At 34.7% G+C, this 24001-nt stretch overlaps 1 protein-coding gene across 3 annotated transcripts in view; it reads left to right on the top strand.

Moving 5' to 3' along the window:
* The window catches only part of LOC105214541 (GTP-binding protein Di-Ras2), a 60609-nt gene that overhangs the window by 5790 nt on the left and 30818 nt on the right, over window positions 1-24001 (top strand). For all 3 annotated transcript variants that reach the window (XM_054234430.1, XM_054234431.1, XM_054234429.1), the window contains exon 2: window positions 19848-20976. In XM_054234430.1, coding sequence (XP_054090405.1) covers window positions 20812-20976 — 165 coding nt within the window. In that variant the 5' untranslated portion in view covers window positions 19848-20811. The remainder of the gene's footprint in view (window positions 1-19847; window positions 20977-24001) is intronic.

The raw sequence follows: 24001 nt of genomic DNA, 5'->3' as shown, positions 1-24001 counted from the left end.
TTACATATTAGAATTAAGCGTTTGCAGAAACCGCCAACGATACTCTATTTTTCAATGCTTATGATACGCTGGAATGTACAATAGGACTTCTCGCAACTACACTGGTTGTCCAACACCAGGTTTCAGCATAAGATTGTATTAAAGGGATCAAAGTGTTGAACGTCGGAAGTCGCAGAATTATATACATTATCAATATTTCGAAACATCTTACCAAATTTGTAATAAATTAGAATATATGATGCGAATTGGGACATCCGGTTATTCGTTATACGAAGATTTTCGGAGGAAACATTTGGTGTTCTTATATTTGTAAAAGCTTAAGATATTCCTTAAATGGATAAATCAAGGTCGTCTCGGTTACATTAATTTGGGATTCCAGGAAATGGGTAGGGATGAGATCTCTGTCTGGCTGGTGAGTTCTATCTATACTATGACGTAATTTCTTTAGAGGCACTTAACCACAAATTAAGAACTATGAAAACTTTTATTGTGTATTCTCTCGTTTATTATGATATCAGATAACAATCATTTGAATGATCCATTAGAAGGATTTAATCACTTTCTCTTTTAGTAGCTTCTGTTACTTAATTGGGATGTCAGCAAATCCAAAGTTGCCATAGTTCTCTAAGTAAAATGAAATTAAAATCTACTACTTCGGTATCTTGATTTTTGAGCTGTAATTCGAATTGTTTCTTCCAAATTGGAATACGAAAAACTAACTCTCATGCCACAAGTATTTTTTCTCCAAACCACCGAAACTGATCCGAAATTTTATTCAACTACAAAAATGGAGTATAATCTATTCTGTTAAATATGTAATATAATCTTGACATTTTGTTTTTGTTTACACTTCTTGCTTTCACCAATTTTCTGTTGCTATAAACCACCATTCGCCATTTAATGCTTTTTATGCACAATTGTGTTGTTAAGTCATCCACTTGATGCGAAAATTGCGGGCGAAAACCAGAAGAAAACCGAACAAAAAATAAAACGGAAAAGCTCGAGATAACGAAACAAAATAGAAAGAGAAAGTGGAAAATAAGACCTAAAGAATAAAAAAATGGAAAACTGACGGAAATACAATTCATTCACCGTCTGTTCACAACTACAGTGAGTGAAACCAGAGACAACTCCAAAAATAGTAATAAGTGGCAACATTGTTTTGTTGTTTCACATGAATATGAAAGAAATTTTAATTTCATGACAAAAACTTTTTATTCGCTTTGCCATGCAAAAATATCTGAAGGCAATTGCCTCCCATTCCTTTTGCCATCATATTTGTCAGAAATCAGAAATAAGAGTTACCAAGTAGTTATAAAGTAGGAATCTTGAAACTGAAACTGAAAGAGTATGACATCTCTTCGCAAGAAGAAAACAAAGATCGCGTCGTAAGAAGAATATGTCATGTTCATAAGCAACTAGGTCGTCTTCAATTAATGTGGAATTCTTCAACAAATAAAAAAATGCATGTTCTAAAAAGGAAAAGTGATTTTTTGTGTCGAAAATAATCGCAAGGATCTTAATCTGTAGCTTTCGATGGATTTTGGATCGCATTTTTAATCTGAAAAACTTAATCAACAAATCCGGTTAATATATGTGCCTGTGTCTGGGTTCGCGTCTGTTTATGCTCCACTTGAATTCTATTTACGCATCTGCTTGCCTTTTGTTATACTAATTTATGTCACAAAATCATTGTTCCATTTGCGTCGACTGTCATTCTTTCACCTGCGGGCCATTTTGTGGCTTCAACTTATCCACATTTCGACTATGTGGCCTGTCATTATGAATATACGCAGCGGCATTGGTGTGGGTTCAAAAGTTTGTTGTGCTCCCATCTGTTCAATTGCTGTCAGCAGCATCGTTATGCTAATCACAGACATCACCAACAACAATAAGATTGCTTGCATAATAAACTTTTATTTGGAATTAATTTATGTTATGCTTGACATAAGCACCGTTATTATACAAGTCAAGTATAGCTCAACAGCAAGAGGTTGAAGAAGAAAGCTGTGGAAGTGTGACAGACAGCCTTTTAAGATTTGCCAAAACATTAATTTGCTAAATTGAAGAATATTAAAAAAAAATTGAATGCCTTAATTCAGCTCACTTTAGTTAGAAAAGCCAAATGCAGCGCTAAATAATGGTGATTTTAACATAAAACTATATTTTAATAGTAATTATAATCTCTATATACCTGCTGCTTTTCTCACTCAAAATACTAGTTTTATTTTAATTAATCAAAATTGTAAGCATATGCTTTTTATTAGTGTATAGAGAATTCTCCTTAAATTTATATATTATAGTTTTTCATAAAACAATAAGTTCCTTTGCAAGCACACGCCCCAATTACTGGCACCTTTCAAGCTTCATAAAGAGCGCACACACAATAATTGGTGCATGCTCGTAGGCGCTTTGCGGGTGTCAACAGCTGGAATTCGGTTGCGCATTTAATTGTTTTCAAAAAATAATTATTTCAATTGAAACAGGCAACTAGCTTTATAAAGCGGAATATGTGACAACTCTTCTACATATGTATGTATAATATTTTGAGTGCTTTTATTATTTTGCTGCTTTGCTTTGCGAAAAACAAAAGTTCTCTCTGTTCATAAAAGCTTTCAAAAGTCACAACAGCATTTAAGTTTGCTCCCAATGATGCAAAGAGCTTCCTGTTTCCGCGTGAAAATTATGAATACATGAGAATTACATTTTGTAATTAGAATAGCATTACAGCAATTGACCGAAAGCGAAAAAGGCAAGAGGAGAAAATAAAATACCTTAGCAGGTGCTTTTCTACATATGTATGTATGAATAGCAATATATGCGTGTGGCGTAACACCGACATAAGAGATCAAAATTTAAGTGGAAGTAAATCATGTCATTGCCGCAAATTAAGTTATTTATCAATGTCAGCGCCATCTATACAAACACACACACTCTCAAATATATACATACCTTCATTTTAATGTAAATTAGTTAAAGCGAGTGTATGTATGCGTATCTTCAGCGCTAAGCTTTTGCTTACTGGTGCGTCGATACCTGTACTGCTGCTTGACGGATCCTATTGCATTGGAAAGCAAGCGCTGATGACATTGCTCATTTGCATTTCGCTCAGAAAGAGAATAGTTAGCGGCAGCATCGGCGGACGGTTGCCAGACAACCAAATTACCTACAGCCGGGTCTTGATCTCTCTTCTCGATGCTTGCAGGCATTTTAACGCCAGCATTCGTTTGAGGTGCCTTACATAATCATATGACGAATAACTGTACATATATACACACACATATATTACAAATATGTCTTATCTGAAAATATAATGTAGATTTTGTAAAGCTTTTTAATGGGCGTGACTCCGCCCACTTATGGGACCTAAACTATATCTCAAAAAATACACGACCAACTCGATCAACAAAATTCGGTTCGTAACATTTGCTTGGTATCTCAATACTATAGTTTGAAAATGGAAGAAATCGGTTGACAACCGCGCCTACTTCTCTTATACCACAATTTGAAGCTCATATGTTCGTTCACTTACCGAAATTGGACTATAACTTCTCAAGGCTCCAGCTATCGAAATTACACTTAAATCTCTTAGATATTCTAAAGAAATTCAAAAGAGATACATCACTGCCAAAAATGGGCAAAATCAGGCCAGAATTTCCTCAAGCCCCATATACCTCATATTCGGATTTTCAAACATACGGTGGACTTTATACCGCATATATAGGTTAGTATGTGAGATGTCTTAGGAAATAAAGTGAGCGTATAATCTTGGATATAGTGTAGCTATGTGAATCTTGTAGTTGAAATCCGTTCAGGGATTACCCCAGCCCCCAAATACTATTTATAATGGTTTTTGTTTTTTAATGGAATTCATTCCGAATATGTGAGCCAAATTAAATTTTCTCTTAATAAAATTAATTTAATAAATTGTGAGAGTTTCGGTTATACCCGAACTTAGCCCGTCCTTACTTGTTTTTAATTGTTGCCACTACTATTGTTATAATGGTAGAATGCATTCTCCAAATAATATTAAGGAATACTGTCCAGTATATATGGATTTAAAGGATAAAAATCCGAGTCAGTTCAAAATATATAGCCCGACTGTGGGTACGATGTTGCCCTCGGTATTTAAATTTAGAGATTGAGGTGAAGTTCATATTTGATGTGATGGTATTTTAGCTGCTGCTTGTGATAATCGTTTGATCCTTGAAAGTCATTGAAAGTTATTGACAGCTTTTCAAGCTCTGGGTGATACCCTCTAATAATTTTTGATGCATGGTACCATTAAGTGTGAACAATAAATATATACTCTCTTCTTACAACAGTTGATATTGTAATACAGTATTTCGATTTGAAAACTAAAAAATAATCGTTTGAACTTTGACCTCACCACCGTATTTTTCAATTTTTTCTATAAATAAATAAATATCTTCTATTCATTTATTCCGTAAAGATAAGTCATTGATTACTCGCGGAGAGATAGGTGAGGTTATGCGGTAGATTTTGTTCTGTCGGAATTTATTCCATACTACAATATACATCCAACCGATGATGAAGGATTTTCCAGCTCAATGAAGTTGAGAACCAAAACACGGACGAACAGAAGTATCCTTGTAATTACTACATACACGCCCACGCGCACCCCTAAGTTATACATACAAACTCAATGTGTTATAGTAAGCCACATAGTGTCATTTAGTAAACAAAGGCGGATGAGGGGACAGAGGTCAGCAAATATGTAGCAGCGCCACCTGGTGGCCGGGTATGATGAGTTCTTACTTGAAATGAGCGAAGAGATTGATTAGATTCGTCGACAGGTGTGTAGTGGCAGGGCCAGCTCATAAATATGTATTAAATAGTTGTGTTGAGTTTGGACGCGATGACTTGTCAATAATGTGGCAGAACGAATACAGGTATGCTTTCACAATGAAGGAATATACATATGTACATTTTCTCTCATATATAAATATGGTTAATCTCTTTTTGTTGTCACGCATAATTTGAGCTTCCGCCAGCCAACACTCAAGTTTATTTATGGAAATTTCCTTAAATCAGCGACGACTCAGGTATTTTGCCACCGTGGCAAGCTGTTAACCTTTCAAACTATTCGCCACTCAATCTATGAGGGGAAAAATTCAGCTCACAATATTTGCTAACTTCTTCACTTCATAATTTACCTTTGGAAGCTCGCTGCATCAATTTACTGTACTTTGTGTCATACAAAGCGACCCTTAGTTTATGTGGCATATGCTTAAGCACTTCAGTCGAGGAACAACAAGAAAGCAAATAATACCACTACTCGTGGGAACATACTTCTTAACAGGATCTTATATGTAGGTATATGACTTTATCACTTTATTAAGCGTCTGCGTGAGCGTTCAAGACATAGCCGCCAGCCAATACGAAGGCATAATTTACAATTCTATTGAGTTTTACTACTTTTTCTTTCTTCCAAGAACATTGCGTGACATCATCCTCAGGTTTCACATTACACAATTTTATCAAGCGTTTATTGCAGTGCCGAAGTACCCTACAGATTATATTGGCGTTCCAGTGAATATAAGCGAATGCCTGTTATATCTCGCTATTCACTTTAAGTGATTAACTCTTATATGCTTTTGATGAGCTTTTGGTAGCTATAATAACATACTTTTCTTCATATTTTTCATTGATATGTGACTGAAAATCTTGCGTAATTATAATCAGTGTGATGGCTTTTGTGTGGTAGAGAGGTCCCATTAGGGTTGCCACATAATGACAATTAATTTACCCAGTGCGGTCTAATATAATAATTTGCAAGAATTTAATGATTATCCTGGAAGTCATGTAGTTTTCGCTTACAGCACTTTTCCACAAATGCGCAAATTAACATACTATGTATTGAGATTTCTCGAAATGCTGAGCAATTCACATACACATAGAAACTTTTTCACATGCATGCATATTTGACCGCAAGTGTTTCAAAAGTGAGAAAATGCCATTTTTTTGCATGCGTGTGTATGGTCGTTTCATGTGCAACCCCGCCTATATCTGAACTTTTGATATTTTTCTCAATTATTACAGATTTTCCATTTAATTACCTTTACACATTGCAGCAAGTTACGTGCTTATTTATCTCTCTTTACTTACCGGCTGCTTTGAATTATTTGTGGCATTCCATGAATATGCAATTATAATTAGTTTTCGTAAATATGTATATGCATATGTATGTGAGTGTGTGTTTCCCCATCAATTCATAAACCCTTTCATGTACTACATATCGTTCTCCTCTCTCTGCTCTCAGCCCCATTAACTTATTTGTTATTATTGCGGTGTTATTTTGTAAATCATGCAAAGTCATACACAAACTACGCAAAGTTTTAGTTCCGTTAAAGGAAATTGGATTACAGTTTCTGGTTTGCACTTAATTTCGGTTAATTTAATTTTGTTAAAAAATTGGCTGCTTGATGTACTTGGCTGGATTTTGTATTAATTGAATCTTGAAGCACACATTTATATTCAAAGCTGCAAAGCACAGACGATATATTGAAAATGAAACATATTAAAGCAAATATGGATAATGGTTCCCTTTCAGACATATTAGATTTTGCCCTTTTTTTCGAAAATCCTTCAAGATGTCTTCAACTGAAATGTTTATCTTTTACTCTTTATTAAGAATTATGTATGGATTGTCGTTGTTGTTGTGGAATAAGGACCTTAGTTTTCGTCATGAAATGATGAAGACCAAGAAGAAATAGAAAGATAATTAACACAAAGACGTTTGGAAACAATGAGAGTGGAGCACATTCAAATATATTTATGTTACTCATACGCCATATGCAATACGTTAATTTTTAATATAAGCATGTGAATACGAATTATCTGTTAATTGAAAATATTTAAAGCCTAAACTACATTTTGCTATCTGGCTTGAAAATCACAGCATTTTATTGAGTTCAAATATATTCGCTTTCTATACTTCAATAATAAGCTTTCTGCCTAAACATAGGCATGTGCGACCTCTTTTTGGCATTTGGCGACGATACACATTAAGTTTGAGCCAAAAAATATAAATGACCATAGCTTATATACAGTTTATCTATGACCCTAGCCATCTCTTTGTAATAACCATCTCTCGGTAATAGTAATAAAAGCGCCGCAGAGTGGGTGCAATACTCACGCAATCTTCACATTAGGCACACTCAAAACCACGGACTTGCAGTTTTATTACTTATAGTTCTCCGATAAACAGCTTCAGCTTTCCAGCATACATATAATCAAACTCTGACAAAGAACTTTCTATTGGCAATACCGGCAAAAAAATATAAAATATTTTAATTAAAGCTCCATAAGTTCGGCACTTTGGCTAAGTTAATTGATTTCGTGGAACTGCAAAGCCAAACAGACGACAATTGATTTCCCCCTAAAAGCTTTTCCACGAATACAAAGGGGTGAAATAAAAGTAAAATTAAAAACATAACCAAGTAAAAGTGGCAACAAAGTGTTGAACGACAAAATGTTGCTACTGATCGAAGCTTACTCCATTGAAGAACGAAAATCGATGAACACTTTTAACAAGTAGGAAAATGGATAATATAAAGTAAAGCGTTTAAGCCAAACCCTGCTAAACAACAATAAAAATAGATATACATGTACATATACCCACACACGAAGATGTACATAAGGAACTACCGATATTAGAGCGAAAATATCCGAAGTGAATTGTCTCCTATTTATCACATCCTAATGTAAAAGCTAATGACGGACTACACCGATGTACGCTTGTGTACTCATAAAGCAGGTTGATAAGTTAATTGGTTGGCTAAGCGAGTTAGCGAGCCACCGAGATCCCGCGCCGCAGCGCAATCAAGCCAGCGAGCCAGTCATTTCAGTCACTCAGCTACACTGTCATTAAAGAGACCCATTTCCGGTTAATCATTATGCGAGAAGCGAGCAATTACAGCCGCCAACAGCAAACAGCCAACAACTGCAGCCATTGCAAATCATTACAGTTGCATGCAACAATATTCCGCACCTAATAGCACACAGCTGCACAGGTGCTTCGTCTCTCTCCCGCCGACTCTTCAGTTGAATTTTATCGCATTGACTTAATGCGAATCACAGGAAAACCAAATTGTTTGCTTCTTGTTTTCACCTAATGAGCCCATATTGTCTGCATCATCATAATGCTTCTAGTAAAATGCCTTATCTGGGTTCCGAAATAAAAAAAAAAAAACAAGTTGAAACGTTTGAAAAATCATCATTAATGTCTTTATCGTTCGTTATATTATGACTTTTTTTCATCTCTTCTTCTTCTAACATTGACAATTTCTATTCGGTAATAATAGACAAGGGATCGAACTATATCTATATATTATTTAATATTGATTTGATTGTTCCCTAGACCATCATCTGCATAGTCATATAGGCTCTCTTATATGCACTTTTGTTAACTGTCTAAATTGTATTCTCACCTATTGACTTAATTAAAAAAAACTTGTGCAACTAGAAATGTTTCACTTTCAATTTTATTTAAATTAAAATTCCAAATACCAACAATTTTTAGTAACAAAAGGATTTTTCAAAATGCATTTAGCATTTTCTTTAAAACCAAAAATAGCATTTCGAACATCTGATAAAACTTTTGACATTAATTGAGCGGCATGAAGTAAGCCATCACGCTTTAACATCCCTTCTTAATGTAGATATCCTTCCTTCAAAACAGCGATTTAAAAAAGCAAATACAAATAGCTAAGCGAGTGACTTAGTAAGCACTGAATACTAACTAACTGCATTGCAGAGACATGTGCGTGTGATTGAGTGAAAGACCCACTGACTGCATTCGTGCCTTCTTGCCGCTCTACTCGACTGAACGAAACTTGTTGTCTCGGCTGAGGGTTTGTCAATGTCTATATAGTTGCAATGCGTGCAACCAAAGTTGATTCACTCAAACACCAACTTCAATTGTATGTAAGTGCACTCAGGAACTCATGCAATCGTTTGCAAATGCTTACACGCCTAAATGTATGCAACGTAATGCTTTTAAGTCCATATAGCTATGTCAATCACAGGTTAACATGTCAACTATGCGCACACACACAAATTGAAAATGCAATGCAACTCTGCGACAAAGAACGTATTTATAATTATATATAAGTTCTTTGTGTGCGAACTGTTGTTCACGCTGTTCGACGGTAGATGTCGCTGCTGGAAAGAAAGAATAAAATAGCAATCAGCTAATAAAACTTACCAACTTCTTATGAAAAGCAAAAACAAAACTATATAACAGCAGATCGATTATCGAATAGCCGGCAGTGCTAAGAGCAAAAACTGCTTTCTCAATTAAAATTGTAATTGATCAATTAATTTATCATTGCGAAAAGGCTACTACAGTTGAATAGTGAATTAGTGAAATTGAAGTTTTTATTCTTGTAAACACTTAATATTTGACGCCTCTCCGCTTCTACTCCCTCTCTTCGAAATGGATCGGATTCATCCGTTAAAATTCTCACCAAATAACTGATGTCTATTAAAAATTCAAGCTCTCAGTACCTGAATTGAGTATCTGACAATCTTTGTCAAACATCGAGTTCTAATTATATAATCAACGAACCAGAAAACGGGGAAGTGACGTTTTAACTTATTAATGCCATAATCAGTTATGTGAGCTCCATGAAGATCTCATATCAGTTCAGTAATTTAAAATACTGTGGTAACACTGCTGATATTTTATAGTTGAAGCTGAATGCTATTCTGGAAACATTCCATGTATAAAGTGTACACCGACAAAGAGTTTATACAATTTTAATTAAAAATATTTAAAGGTTTGCTACAGAAATGCATTGTCTTTTAAGTCCATAGTGAACAGACCGAAAACTAAATTTGTGCACCCTTAAGAGAAGAAAAGTGCTGGTGACTGTGTTGATTTCAGCATCCGATGAATGAATATCCTTTTTGTATTTCCACTGCCTTCCCACAACTCCCCTCCGCAAAAAATTTACAAAAAATTTCGTTGCTTGTTATTCTATCTTTTTGCGGCCTCCTCAGCCGTAGCATTTGCGGCTGTGCTCCCACCTCTCAGCAAAATATCGCCACTTTTAAGTGCTGCGCAGCGTATGCTTACATCTAACGGTGAGTGCTTTGTTAAATTTCGTTCGTACACACACTAAACGCATTTGTGTCGACACTCACACACTCAAAGCGCTGCAAAATTGGAAGAACTTTTGGGAGAATTGGGCAGTGCGTTCCAAAACTTCAGGCGTCGCTAACAAAAGCGGGCGAAAAGGATATGAAAATGTGTGTATGCTCGGGAAAGTGTTTCGTTAGACACTTGATTGCACTAGAATGTACATATATGTATATGTATGCGCTAGGATGGTTGCGTTCAATTCTAGATGAAATTTAAGATTGTGTATAGCTTTCTTATAGTATCTCATAAAATCTGTGTAAAGCTCATTCGTTGAAACCATTCTAAAGATCATTCAGCTTGGAGCTTGTAGAGCGTCGACCTATAAATTGTACAAACTTAGCTCAATTCATTTGACGATTTTCGATATCTAGATATCTATCCGAACAAGCACTATTACCTTGACAACATTTTGAAAATATATTTCGGTACATTCTATGTGGAGAGTTGACCACGAACCCATTGTCGATTAAGAAATGTAACTAACTAAATACATTTCGGAGCCTTAGTAATAAATACATCATAAAGTTAGACCATCATCATCCTTCGGTGTACGAGCATTAACTAATGGAAATGAAGTTTCCCAGCAAATTTTCAAACGCAGAACATGTGCTTTTAGCTTCTACCGAACTTAAATTGTCTCACTTTATATTATTTTTCATATTTGGCACTAGCCTGCCGAAAACCACCTGCTGCGTTGCAATTTCACAGCATAGTTGGCGGCCATTTCTTAAATGAATGTAAGTGACAGAGCTGTAATTGTGTCTCCCCAAAATTTATTATTATCTCTGTTACTGTGCAGCTTTGAGCCACTCAATCCCCCAACAAATATCGATTTTTGATTCCACTCTTGGTGCATTTCACAACATTTTCGAATAATTTCCTGCTGCAAATTATTTTCACAAATTAAAAGTGATTGAAGTAAGGCACAACACACGTGTAGGTATGTAATTGTGTACCAGCACGCCAATTTCAAATAATACTTCATGTTATCTCCCGCGTATTAACTGTACGCTCACCTTGGGTCAATTCGGGTGCTCAATTCAGCCTCAGTAAGTAAACGGATCTATTATGGAAGCGAAGCGTGTTGGCGTTTTGGGGGCAAATAATTTCGTAGAGGTCCTTTTTTTCGGGCACATCACTTCGAAAATTATTGAGTTTCTGATTTCGTGTATTGTATTGTATTGGAAGATTTCGGCAAGGTTAATGGGAATAAAATTTAAATTAAAGAACTTTCTTTTCTGGTTTTAGATCCAAGCGCCGTAAATGACCTTTGGCCGGGATTTGTTTACATTTTAGTCGAGGTCAATGACCTTTGGCAGGGGTTTGTTTACATTTTGTGATTATGTATATTTTATGAGGTCATGTAAAGTCAAGTTTGTTTATATTTTGAAGGATCCCGTGAAAAAAATTGACCACATCGTGATGGGTATCGTGAAGACAGGTCTGTTTGAATTTATTAACGGTTCTTTCTGCTGATTCTATTTCTGCATTGCGCTCTGTTAATGATTGCGTAGAGGCTTTATATACACATGTTGGTGGCTATTTCAATTTTTGCTACTGTTATTATTGGTGGTGGCAGTTTAACTGAACTCCTCTACCGTTCATTTGTTAATTAATTTGCTAATGTTTTCATCTATGCCTGTGTGCACGTCAAAGCGCCGTGAAATTTCGCAATTTCGAATGAACATCATAATCACTAAGCAGTCGCATTCCATATTTCCAAATAAGCCAGCATCAAAGAGAAATGCTGGCTGCTCACAAAATATTCGGCAAACCTCTTGCTTCATTCTACACCCAGTTATTTGTGCATATGTGGGTTTTCACATTTAATTTGGCAGTCCCTTGGTTTTATTTTCGATTACATTGAATCCCTCATTTACTTTTTCATTATATAATAGAATTATATAATATAATAGAATAAAAATTTTATTTTTCATTATAAAACAATTCTACCATAACTCAAATTTCTAAGGTTTAGAGCGCTCCAAAAAAAATCTATAGTTTTTTTATCAATAAAAATATGCCAACTATTTGATGCGCTTCTTCGTTTTTTCTTTCTAATTCTCAACAGCATAGCTTAATTAATATTTTTTGTTTGTATCTTTCCATTAGTGAATATCACAATTTGCCAATATCTGATCATATGCTTCAGTAGTAATGTTTTCTAAAGTAAATCAAAAGAAATAAAAATATTAACACAAGCATTAAATAATTCTTAATAATATGAAAATCATAACTCCCACTTGAGTCCTAAATAGTTAAGCTGTTGCAGAACAAATGGCTAACATAGCGCATTGTCTGCCAACTCTTCACTGAAATAGCTCATCACGGCTGCCCCAATTTGGTGAACCCCTCCCAAGTGCCACGTTGACCAATCTGAGCAGTTGAGCAGTTGGGAAATTTCTCGGAATTCGAAATAAATCTCCCGAAGTAATGTCAATTAATTCGGCGAATATGGAAATCTGCTTTTGTTGTAAAAACATTTATTTCGTTTGTTTGTATGTATAAGAGAGGGATTCGTAGAATTGTTTCCATATGTTTTTGCTTATGGGTATCTGCTTCGTCAATAGTCAGAAATCTTTGCCATTACCAATACTCATGTCTACACACAAATTATTCGCTTGCAAAATCAATTGAGAAATACTTAGAAATTACTTTAATTTAATAATAGTCATTATTTTGTTGATTATATTTCTCTTAAGTGCCTCGGCAGATATCAATTTGAAATTAATTGAAAAAAATCCAAGCTATCCTCTTGAAAATTTTCTATAACTGAAATACGAGGAAATATTGATATATTGATGGATCAGGGTCGTCTTAAATCTTTAAAAGAACACAATAAACTAAAAAGTGGCGAACAATTTTGACTTCGGACAGAGTATATGTATACTGCTCTTTAAAAGATAATAAGTTGGGGAAAACATTACAGTTTTTTTGCGTGTCTTACAATTGTGAATTATTTCAAAGCGTGTTTAAGGGGAAAATATTAAATGTTCTTTACTGCTGCTGACATGCATGCAAATAGATACACATAAAATGAGAGGGGCAAATTCACTTACAATTCATTACTTGCGACATATGCATATTAGATTTGCCCGAGCAAAAACGTAACGGCAATATTGGCATTATTGGCAGCAAACTGTAGCATCCAAGGAATCTGAGTTTCCCTCAACTTCCATTGGCATTTGTTGCTATTTCATTGTTTCGACTATCACTACAGTTGCTGCAGGTATTTTGTTGTTGTTGGCTTCTATTTAGTTCATGTACATATATGTATATGTGTATGTGCGTCTGTAGGAGTATATTGAAATTGGCATTGCCTGCAGTTTGAGCTATTGTGACTCATTTCTTTCATTCTTGTTATTGTTGTTGTTCATTTGCTTGTCATTAGGTGAGGTGTTTTCGACGGTAGGCGACGGTTGCCAGCTGCTCTCGTAAGTTTTGTAATACGAAATCAACATAAATTGCTTGTTGGTGGTAACGGTAAACAAGCGCTATTCGAAATTCTCCGGAAAAGTGAGGGGAGCAATGAGAGCATCAGCGCAGTCCTTATTTCAAGTAGATGGTATTGAGTTGCCTGCGAATACTTTTCTAACTAACTAACTAACGGTTTTAGTTGGCCAAGTTCTGGGACTGTTAAAGGTGAAACTCTCAATTCTTCGAGCATTGGAAAGGAATGTTTTCTGGAAATTGTATATTTGCAGCATTTTTGTTACATCCTTCGAGTCAACAAAAATGTAGCTAATACACACATAAATATATTTATATATATGAAAGGTTTTTCAATAGGAAGCTACAAAAGTAGATCAATAGGGACAGAAAACGACGCCATATTTTTGGACGCTCTTTTGACATTTCACTTTAGCAAGGTTTGTCATTTCATCATGGAAATATATACGATCCAACAACGAGCTGAAATTATAAAAATTTACTATCGAAATTGGAAGTGAATGGCCTCAACTTTAACAGTGCTATGTCCAAATTATGATCGTCATAATCGTTCTGTCAGATCAACAATTAAGCGTCTAGTGAAAAAAATAGAATCCACAGACAAGGTACCAAATGATCCCATGCCATTGAGACAAAGAAGTGCCCGTAGTGTCGAGAATATTGCTGCCGCTAGCGCATGGATTGAGAAAGACTAAACCCCTTTATATGAATATTTATTGTAGAATCCAATTTTCATTGCTTATGTGTATGAGTCCAAGTATGTAATATGTATGTACTACATATAGTTAATACCATTATAAACCGAAAATATTGGATTTTCATTTAAAATATATAAAAAATAAATAAATATACGAAAAGAATATACACCAAATTCACTTTGAGCTTCAATCAACGCTCAGTGGCTCCAAAAAAGTCATGTCATGTCAAAATTAATATACGTGGAGTAAAAATATTCAAAGCTTAAATCACTTAACGTTCTTTCTGAGTAATAAACGTAATTATTATGCAGAGTGATTGTTTTTATACTTTGCTTATATACCATATACATAACGAACTCTATAAGCTGCGTGTGTGTGTGCAACGCTGCAAATTTATGGTTATAATGCTGCAGAAAAAGAGACGATAAGGTAGAAAATATTATTATTATCACTGAAACTTTAGAGAAAAAGTAAATGCAGCATATATACGTACTTTAGGGTGTCCCTTATATGAGGAAAAAAAATTTTTTTTAGAAATTCAAAACGCATTCCCTATATATTTTTTATAAATGTAAATATATACTCAAATATAAATTTTCATCTTTCTACGACGAGTACAACTCGTGCCGACCAACCCCCCAAAGTTTTCTCTGTCTTAGTATATAGCCATTATTCTGAGATATAGCCTATCTATTATTTGTGTTACTGTAAAAGTGATTGAAACGCTTTTAAATAAAAAAGTGGTTAGGTTAGACAAATATTTATTAAAAGAACCTTAAAATTAAGCAGGATAACTTCTTTTTAGAGTATTTTTTTACAATCTAGATATAAGTGCCTATGTTCCTGGACACATCGTAATAAAAATTGTTTTTGCTCTTCTTCGGCTGTGATTAGTCCGTTAAAGGCTTGCATTAATTTATCGGCCCTTTCAGCAGTGTCATTTACCTCTTTCAACTGGCGGCTTACTTTTCGTAAAGTGTCCTGAAAGGCAGCATTACCTTCCCAAGCAGATACATCGACGTGGAGAAAGCTTGCATCTATTTGAAATCTTGAAAAAAATGGATGCTCCGTATAGAAACAAAATCATCCAGAGTTTTATCTGAAACAAAACAAAAATATATTAAATTTTAAATAACAAAAATAATATACATAAGATCTATAAAAATTAGACTTACCAAACAACGTATTAGACATTTCTAGCGTCGATGGGATGTAGCGCTTTCCAATATTCGGACTTTCCTCTCTGTTTAAGTTGGCAATAATTTTTCTTTTAGTCTCATTATCAACTTTATTATCAAAAAGTGATAAACTAACAGTTTCTTCACAAAGGTACCATAAATGCTGACTAAACTTGCTTATGGAAGCTTCAAATATAGCTGCATCAACTTTTTCATACGCTTTCAATGCTTTCAAAAAGCACAAATCTTGGTTTGGTGCTTTAGTCGCCACCGAGTATTGAAGCCATGGTTTAACATACAATATTACAATAAACAAACAAACATCTTGCAGAGCCTTTTTATCATTAGCGTTCATATGAAATTGAGACTGCAGTAAACATATTTTCAATGAATATATTGCTCTTGACATCCATCTTGTCTGATTTTTATTTTACGTTATATATCTCCTCCCAAAAATACTACACTTAGCTCTACCAATTCCCGATAGTCATCTCTTACAAAAGATTTGTATAGTTCTGCCTTATAATACATCAACAAGGATGTAATATCAGTCTCAGTAGTATAATTCTGTATGAAATCAAGGCAGATTCAATATTATTAGAATCGATGTTTTTTCAATTGTCTCTAAACTGTTTGAAGAAGGGAATGACAGGACTATTAGTTACTTGTTTCAGTTTGATTTCAAAGACAGATTTTAGGACCAGCTCATAAATATGATGGCGACAAGCAAATATCAGCAACTCTCTCTCTAAAATCTGCTCTAGAAGAACACAAGCTCCACTGAAACGGCCGGTATTGGAAGCAGTTGTATCGCAGCACATTATCTGTACTTTTTCATTAACCTTACCAGAAGAACTGTCTAGTTTTGGTACTGCGAGAAGCTGTTCTCTATTGTCAAATGAAGCAACAATTGGTAAACGTTCTTCTTTTGAACTTCGCACGTCCAACCCAGGTAAAAGTTTCCCATCCTAATGAACTGTTACTACAACAGGTATATTGTTCTGAAAGTCAGCTGTTATTGCTTCTGCTCTGGATTTTCTAGTCTGAGTACGAATTCGCTGAAATGAGGACTTGTTGATGGTGAAATCATCGCTACTTAGACCAAGTGCCTCTACGACTGCATGAAGAACGTAAACAGAGTCTCTTATGCTGAGTTGACATCGATCCAATGTCGCAACAAGTTTAGGTGTTACAATATTTTTTCGACCTCTTTTTTTAGTGCATGGAGCTTCTTCTGGTACTGCGTTTTGTGTATCCAAAATCTCTTCTTCCCCTGAATCATCTGAGTTTATTACATTAATGGCTGTTGAAGTTGATGGGACTGCCAATAACTCACTATGTCTGACATTTCTTTCCTCTTCACCTATCTGTCTTTGTTTAGCTCTTTCTTCTTTATCCGCTAACTTTCTGTCCACACCACCAAGACATCCTGGTCGACCTGGCTCCCGTTGTTTCATCAGAAATAGTTTGTCTTCCTCTATTCTTATCATATCAAAAGCATTAGCATGTGCGATATCAAATACGTTATCAAGATTATTCTTAAAATCATTTTCACGATTTTTAAACGTAACTTGAGTTTTTTTTTTTTTGGTTCAAAACTCCTCGACCGATTTAAATGAAATTCGGTACACCCTGACAACACAAATAAAAAATGAGCGAAACCGGTTCACAACCATGCCTACTTCCCACTTCGTTCACTTTAGAATATTTAACCAATGAAGATAGGGGAATAAAACACTGTATTTGAGCTTATGGAAAAATTTTCGAAATCGGACTATAACTTTTCAAGGCCCCGGATATCGGACATCTGGAGAACTCAGTGCTTAAGGAAAATTTTTCACTGAAAATATCGTTAAATCTCTCATATATTTTAATTTAATTCAGAGCGAACATTAGAGTTTGTTTGTGTACCAAAAATTGTTAAAATCGGGTTATAACTTCCCCTAGCTCCCATATACCTGGTTAAAGGTTTTTCAAAAATACGAAATCGGTTCAGGTATTATCTTAGCCCCAATATACTATTTTTGTTGATATTCGTTATTTTAGTGGACTTTATGTCGGAAACATGAGTCAAATTGTGTGTTATCTTAATAAAACTGGAGCAATAAGTTGCGAGAGTATAAAATATTCGGTTGCACCCGAACTTAGCCTTTCTTAGCTTGTTTTCTTTTAATTATTGTTATGAAGGCCTGCAGTGCTTTTGTTGAATACATATATTATATATATATATATATTTGGCGTAGGAACCGCTTTAAGCGATTATAGCCGAATCCACCAGAGCGCGCCACTCATTCCTCCTTTTTGCTTTTTGGCGCCAACTGGAAACACCAAGTGAAGCCAGGTCACTTTGCACTTGGTCTTTCCACCGGAGTGGAGGTCGTCCTCTTCCGCGGCTTCCTCCAGCGGGTACTGCATCGAATACTTTCAGAGCTGGAGTGTTTTCTTCCATCCGTACAACATGACCTAGCCAGCGTAGCCGCTGTCTTTTTATTCGCTGAACTATGTCAATGTCGTCGTATAAATCGTACAGCTCATCGTTCCATCGTCTGCGGTATTCGCCGTTGCCAATGTTTAGAGGACCATAAATCTTGCGCAAAACCTTTCTCTCGAAAACCCCAAGAGTCGTCTCATCGGATGTTGTCATCGTCCACGCTTCAGCGCCATACATCAGGACGGGAATAATGAGCGACTTATAGAGTTTGATTTTGGTTCGTCGAGAGAGGACTTTACTTTTCAATTGCCTACTCAGTCCAAAGTAGCACCTGTTGGCAAGAGTGATTCTGCGTTGGATTTCAAGGCTGACATTGTTGGTGTTGTTAATGCTGGTTCCCAGATAAACGAAATTATCTACAACTTCAAAGTTATGACTGTCAACAGTGACGTGGGAGCCAAGACGCGAGTGCGCTGACTGTTTGTTTGATGACAGGAGATATTTCGTCTTGTCCTCATTCACCACCAGACCCATACGCTTCGCTTCTTTATCTAGTCTGGAAAACGCAGAACAAACGGCGCGGTTGTTGCTTCCGATGATATCAATATCATCGGCATACGCCAGGAGCTGTACACTCTTGTAGAAGATTGTACCCTCTCTATTTAGTTCTGCAGCTCGTATTATTTTTTCCAGCAATAGAATACATATATTAACTAATTAATTTAACTCAATCCCGAAGGTTTTCAATTTTGTTTTTGCACAAAAAAAACCTTAAATTCGTCTTGTTATTAATATTAAAATTAAATGTATAATCAAATGAAAAACTACGCAAACCTTTACTCAACAAACAATTATGTGTATCACTGTATTTACATAGTCCATATCTGGTGGTATTGGTGCATATACATTGTAAGTGCCGGTCAATTCATTAAATTTATTAAACACAAATATTTACTTAACATTATAATATAGTCATGTACATTCATATACAAAGTACCAAAATACATAGATTTGATAGCTCTAAGCCTCAAGTTGGGCGCACAGTTAATTACCAGTTAGGTGTGTATGAATGTGCGAATGTCTTGATTTGAAATTTCTGTGGGCAAGGCGGTGGAGTTATATAAATACATAGACGTAAATTCATCTAATTTACATTTCAATTTATATTTACATTATCAATCAAGTTTAAGAATCTTTCATTAATAATATATTTACAGCAACACTGTAATAGTTTTAGTTGGCTACAATGCCTTCGAGCAGGTGCATGTAAACAGTTAATTGACTGAGCAGCACTGCTTGATTATACTACATTTGTATAAAAGTCTCACAATTCAGCCCAAAACCAACATGCGTTCTTTAAACATCCAGACCAATAAAGGCGCATGCTGAAATTAATAGTTCGATAAGAAAAACGAACAAATTTTACCCTACACGAAAGGGACTACAGAGTTTGAGATCGAGGCTATCAAAGCATATACTTCACCACCACTGTTTCTTTTATCGTCATCAAATTCAATCTTATGCGATATTCAGCAATGAGATCTCGTTCTCTCTCTCGAATTGTTCCCGTAATGCTGGACTCAGGCAATCGCACCACAGAGTGTACTATTGATCAAAACTTTTTTAATGAATTCAATTTTTATATATATACACACTAGGTGGCGCTGTGGTACTGAGAATTTCAAATACCTTATAATAGTAAAATTTCTTTAATTTTTCAAATATGTAAAAACTATGAGTCTTGTAGTTTTTTCTACCAGAGCTTATATGGACTTGTCAATAATACCTCACTTACTTACTCACAACTTGTGTCGGGAATAGCCTAAGGCACAAAAATCGCATCTATTGTAACTTATGTCCCTTAACATTAAATTCAATAAGATATTTAAATACTATTTTTTTTTATTAATTTATCTTTTCAGCTCATTCTTCAAGACACACAATGGCATAACGGTTGAGCAAACAACCCACAAAGATATTTGATTGTTGTAGCCAATAAAATTCGACACTAATGTGAGCAAATACAACAAAAAGTAACAAATAAAGAATACAAGAAAGATAAAGTGAAAATAGAATCGATCACCCACAGCGTCTGCTATAAAAGAAGCAAGTGGAAGTGCGATAAGAGAGAGATTGAGACACGGTGCTGACAGCATGTGGTGTCGCCACAAAACATAAATCGTGTAGCAGCAATAAAGTGGCGCACTGATAATTGACAATGCGTACAACAACAACAATTATTCAAAAATAAAATATAGGCTATGAAAAAAGTGCTACGACAAATAGAAAAAACGAGCATAATTAAATTAACGCGCATTCGTAAAACTCCCGCACGTTCACGCCCACTCTTCTGTGCTGAGTAATGATTACAAACAGTAATGAAATAGTGCTAAGCACAAATAAAAAAAAAATTAAGAGTGTGGTAAAACCTCTTCATGGGCATTAAAGCAATATTTGTAGTATTCTCGCTGAAAGACTGCTGAGAATTTATTATTTTTGTTTTTATAGTGAGCGCATCACTAAGTATCGTATAAGGTATAAGGAATTCATAAGAAGCTTTAAATTTGTACCATTCTTTAATCAACTGTCGAGCTTTTCTAATCAAAGTCACAGTTCAAGCTCTTAACATAAGATTAACATAATCAAAGCTTCATTCGCCGTCGCTTGAAGCGTGAAGATCAAATAGAAGAATATAAAGTATTCTAAAGCAAAGCAGTTATTGAGTCAACAGCTACGTTAACGAACGGTTTATAAGTCGTCAAAAACATAAGCGCACTTAAGCTCAGCCAACAAGTTTAGAACTCACAGCTTTTACAGTTAAAACAAATAATAGCGGTAACGTTTTGTTGTTCGTCATCCTAGCAACCGTCGTTAGCCACATTCATAATGGCCGATTTGGAACGCATAAGACTGGTTATCCTGGGCGGTGCTGGTGTGGGCAAATCATCCATCATCAAACGTTTCCTCTTCAAGACCTACACAGACAAATATCGCGCCACGGTTGAGGATCTCTTTAATCGCGAATACGATTTGGGCGGCGTTACACTGAAGGTGAGTAACATTTAAAGAATAACTTAAAACTTAAAGCTTTAGTAATGATTGCCAATAGTCTGTTGCTCTCCACTAGAGATCAACTTTTGCTCTCTTTCAAAGGCTATGTTTTCTAAATCAGAAAATAGAGATTTGTTCGCACGATATTATTCAAAACTCTATGCCCTTCTTTAAAACCCTTATCAGCTTTTATTTCATTCATTTTGAGAAAGTTTGTCTATTAGGCTGTCCTAGACCGAATAAAATTCTGTCTTTTCATGTACATAGAACCTATGATAATCGTGCAAGCGGCCTAAGTTGTAACAATTTGGCTTGTCTTCAAACACTTCATCGTAGCTCAGTTTACATAACATTAAAGTCTGAATATCTGACTAATAGCTCGAAAATCCAACAAATGTTGAGTTCCTAAGATAGTGCCACGATTAGTGTTCATAATCGGAATTTTAAAACCGGCTCTCACATCCAATTCAATGGCAATTTTGAGTTTCTGACATTCAGTTTTCATATCACAATAATGCCTCAAGATTGAAAGAAAGTTGCAGCCGATGTGAACTGCACCTTACGATTATTTGATGTTCGTGGACAATGTGTTTGCTATCCATATATTAGTTACTTAATAATACCTTAACTTGCAGCAATTGTCTTTGGTTTAGTATACTCACTGGATTTGTACGTATACGTAGTGTATGTTAGTGTACCAGGTTTCACAAGCAGAAAATCGTTAAGCCATCAAAGATATGCGTCGAAATAAAATGGTGTGAGTGGCGACTCATGTTATGATTTAATTGAATTTCTCGTTGACTTTTTTGTTTTCAATGTCTACATTGTTGATTTTGTTTTTGTATTATAAGTTTTTGGCTAGCCTGATCCCTCGGGCTATGCCTTTGCATATGTAATGCTTCAACTATTCACCATAGCAACAAGGAATACTTACTTAATTACATGTAGTAACACGTTACTAACATATAAAGAAATTACAAATAAATGTATACATAGACAAAGAAACAACAACAACAAAAATATATTATAAAAGTATAAGTATATAAATACAAAGTTTGTAAGAAAAATTTTCTAATTACTGTGCCAAAATCGATTTCATTGGAAATTTCAATGCATATCTTAAATTTTGTGTAAATTAGCTCAGAAACATGATATTTTCCCACAATTTCAAATAATTTTCTCCTTGCAAACATTATTTTTTGTCGACTGTACTATTTTATATTGTCACAGCAACAGTTGACTTAGTAAGACTATAAAATCTCTGCCTATGATTAAATTTAATTGAAAAATTGTCAAGAAATTCAAATTTTTTATCATTTCTTGTCGGCTGAATACAAAATAAACAACTGTCAAAAGTTTTTCAAATGGTTTATTAGTGAGTTTGCTCATTTGTTTAATATTACTTCAATATCCTTTGATTCCTTTTTCGCTGGATATTGTGTGCCAGTCAGTTGGAATTCAATAAATACTAAATGGAACTTTGAAAGTCCAGATACAAGAGAGAGAACTTCGACATGCTGAGAATATTTTATTTTGAGTCTTTAAATACAGTTTTTATTACTTTTCTGACAAACGCAAATACCCTTATGAGCCTGTTTTTTTATGAGATGCTCGATTATATTAATTTTTTTTTCAATTGAATCGTAAGAAGTGAAGGATTCTAAAGATAATCTTATGCCAGTAATATACTTGAAATCTCTTTAATGTATCTCATTGTCATATGTCATTGATGTGCTGTCATAACTTGTAGAGTTTAGCGTGCGTTTTACATAAAATATTGACCCGTGATAACGGTTTTCCATAGAATTTGTGTTTCTTAACTGGTAACATTATCAATGAAAGATCCTATCATTAACGTTTTCTAACATTATCCGATAAGAAACTGTCAGAACACAAGAAGATATGACCAAAGTGACACCAATACTGTTGTAGATACTGAGTGTTCATTATTACTGCTCTTAAAATTCGCAGGTAGAATCACTGGAACTCAGAACCTATATTTCGAAGATAAAGAAGGTAATTAGCTAGTTTCCAAACAAATTTTTAATCTTGAATCCAATGTACTTTGGAAAAGGTGAAGAGTATCAGCTAAATACATTCAGAAAAGCAAGATAAAATTGTATTTTCATTTTCACTAATTACATATGTCCGCGCTTCGGTAACATAAAATCGTTACCACGTATGTATAACATAAACACCATTGAATTCGAATTAATTAAATTGAGTGAAGCATCAGGAAACCAAGATAACGTGAATATCAGCACTTAAGTGTGTAATTTATATGTCATTTATATACATATTTCTGCCATCAACGTAAAAATTGTTATGCGTAAGGGTATTTCGGATTTCCAATGTCAAAATGAGCGCATGTCAGACGCACGGACAATTAAATTAGGCAATCGATTTCAATGTAATTGTGGTAATATTTGGCCCGACATAACAGTGATTTCATGTGCTTTATTAAATAGTTGAAGTCTCAATTTGTAGCTGACATTTGTGGGTGTTGTTGATTGAGTATTTGTGTGAAAGCTTTAGCTGACGAAAGTGTCTTTAATTTCATAAGAATTCCTTTGAAATGGAGCACAATAATATAATTATTACAAAGTATTATGCTTTCATCGGAAAATTGTCGAATATTATAAAATATAATTGCTTAAGTGGTACTAAATATATTTTCTTTTATTGTTTTAAATTTGAATAGATGGAAAATTTCATAAGCTAAACTTCATGCTTGCAATAATATTAATAGTACTTAATATAAGTGAATTTGTATACAAGCCATCTGTTTGGGATGTACAGTAGAGAGGTTCTAAATAATATGATATTTCAAAATAATTATGTTTATGTTTTCTAGTATTGAAAAAAATTTGGTTTTGAAAAATGGTGTTTTTGAAAATCCCACAGCTCTCTTGTTCCTAGATTAGTTTAGAGATAGAGATAGAGATAGAGATAGAGATAGAGATAGAGATAGAGATAGAGATAGAGATAGAGATAGAGATAGAGATAGAGATAGAGATAGAGATAG

This window comes from Zeugodacus cucurbitae, chromosome 6, assembly GCF_028554725.1.
Source record: "Zeugodacus cucurbitae isolate PBARC_wt_2022May chromosome 6, idZeuCucr1.2, whole genome shotgun sequence".
In the NCBI taxonomy this organism is placed as follows: Eukaryota; Metazoa; Arthropoda; class Insecta; order Diptera; family Tephritidae; genus Zeugodacus; species Zeugodacus cucurbitae.
The sequence above is the reverse complement of the archived record's forward strand: the minus strand, read 5'-3'. Positions and strand labels throughout refer to the sequence as shown.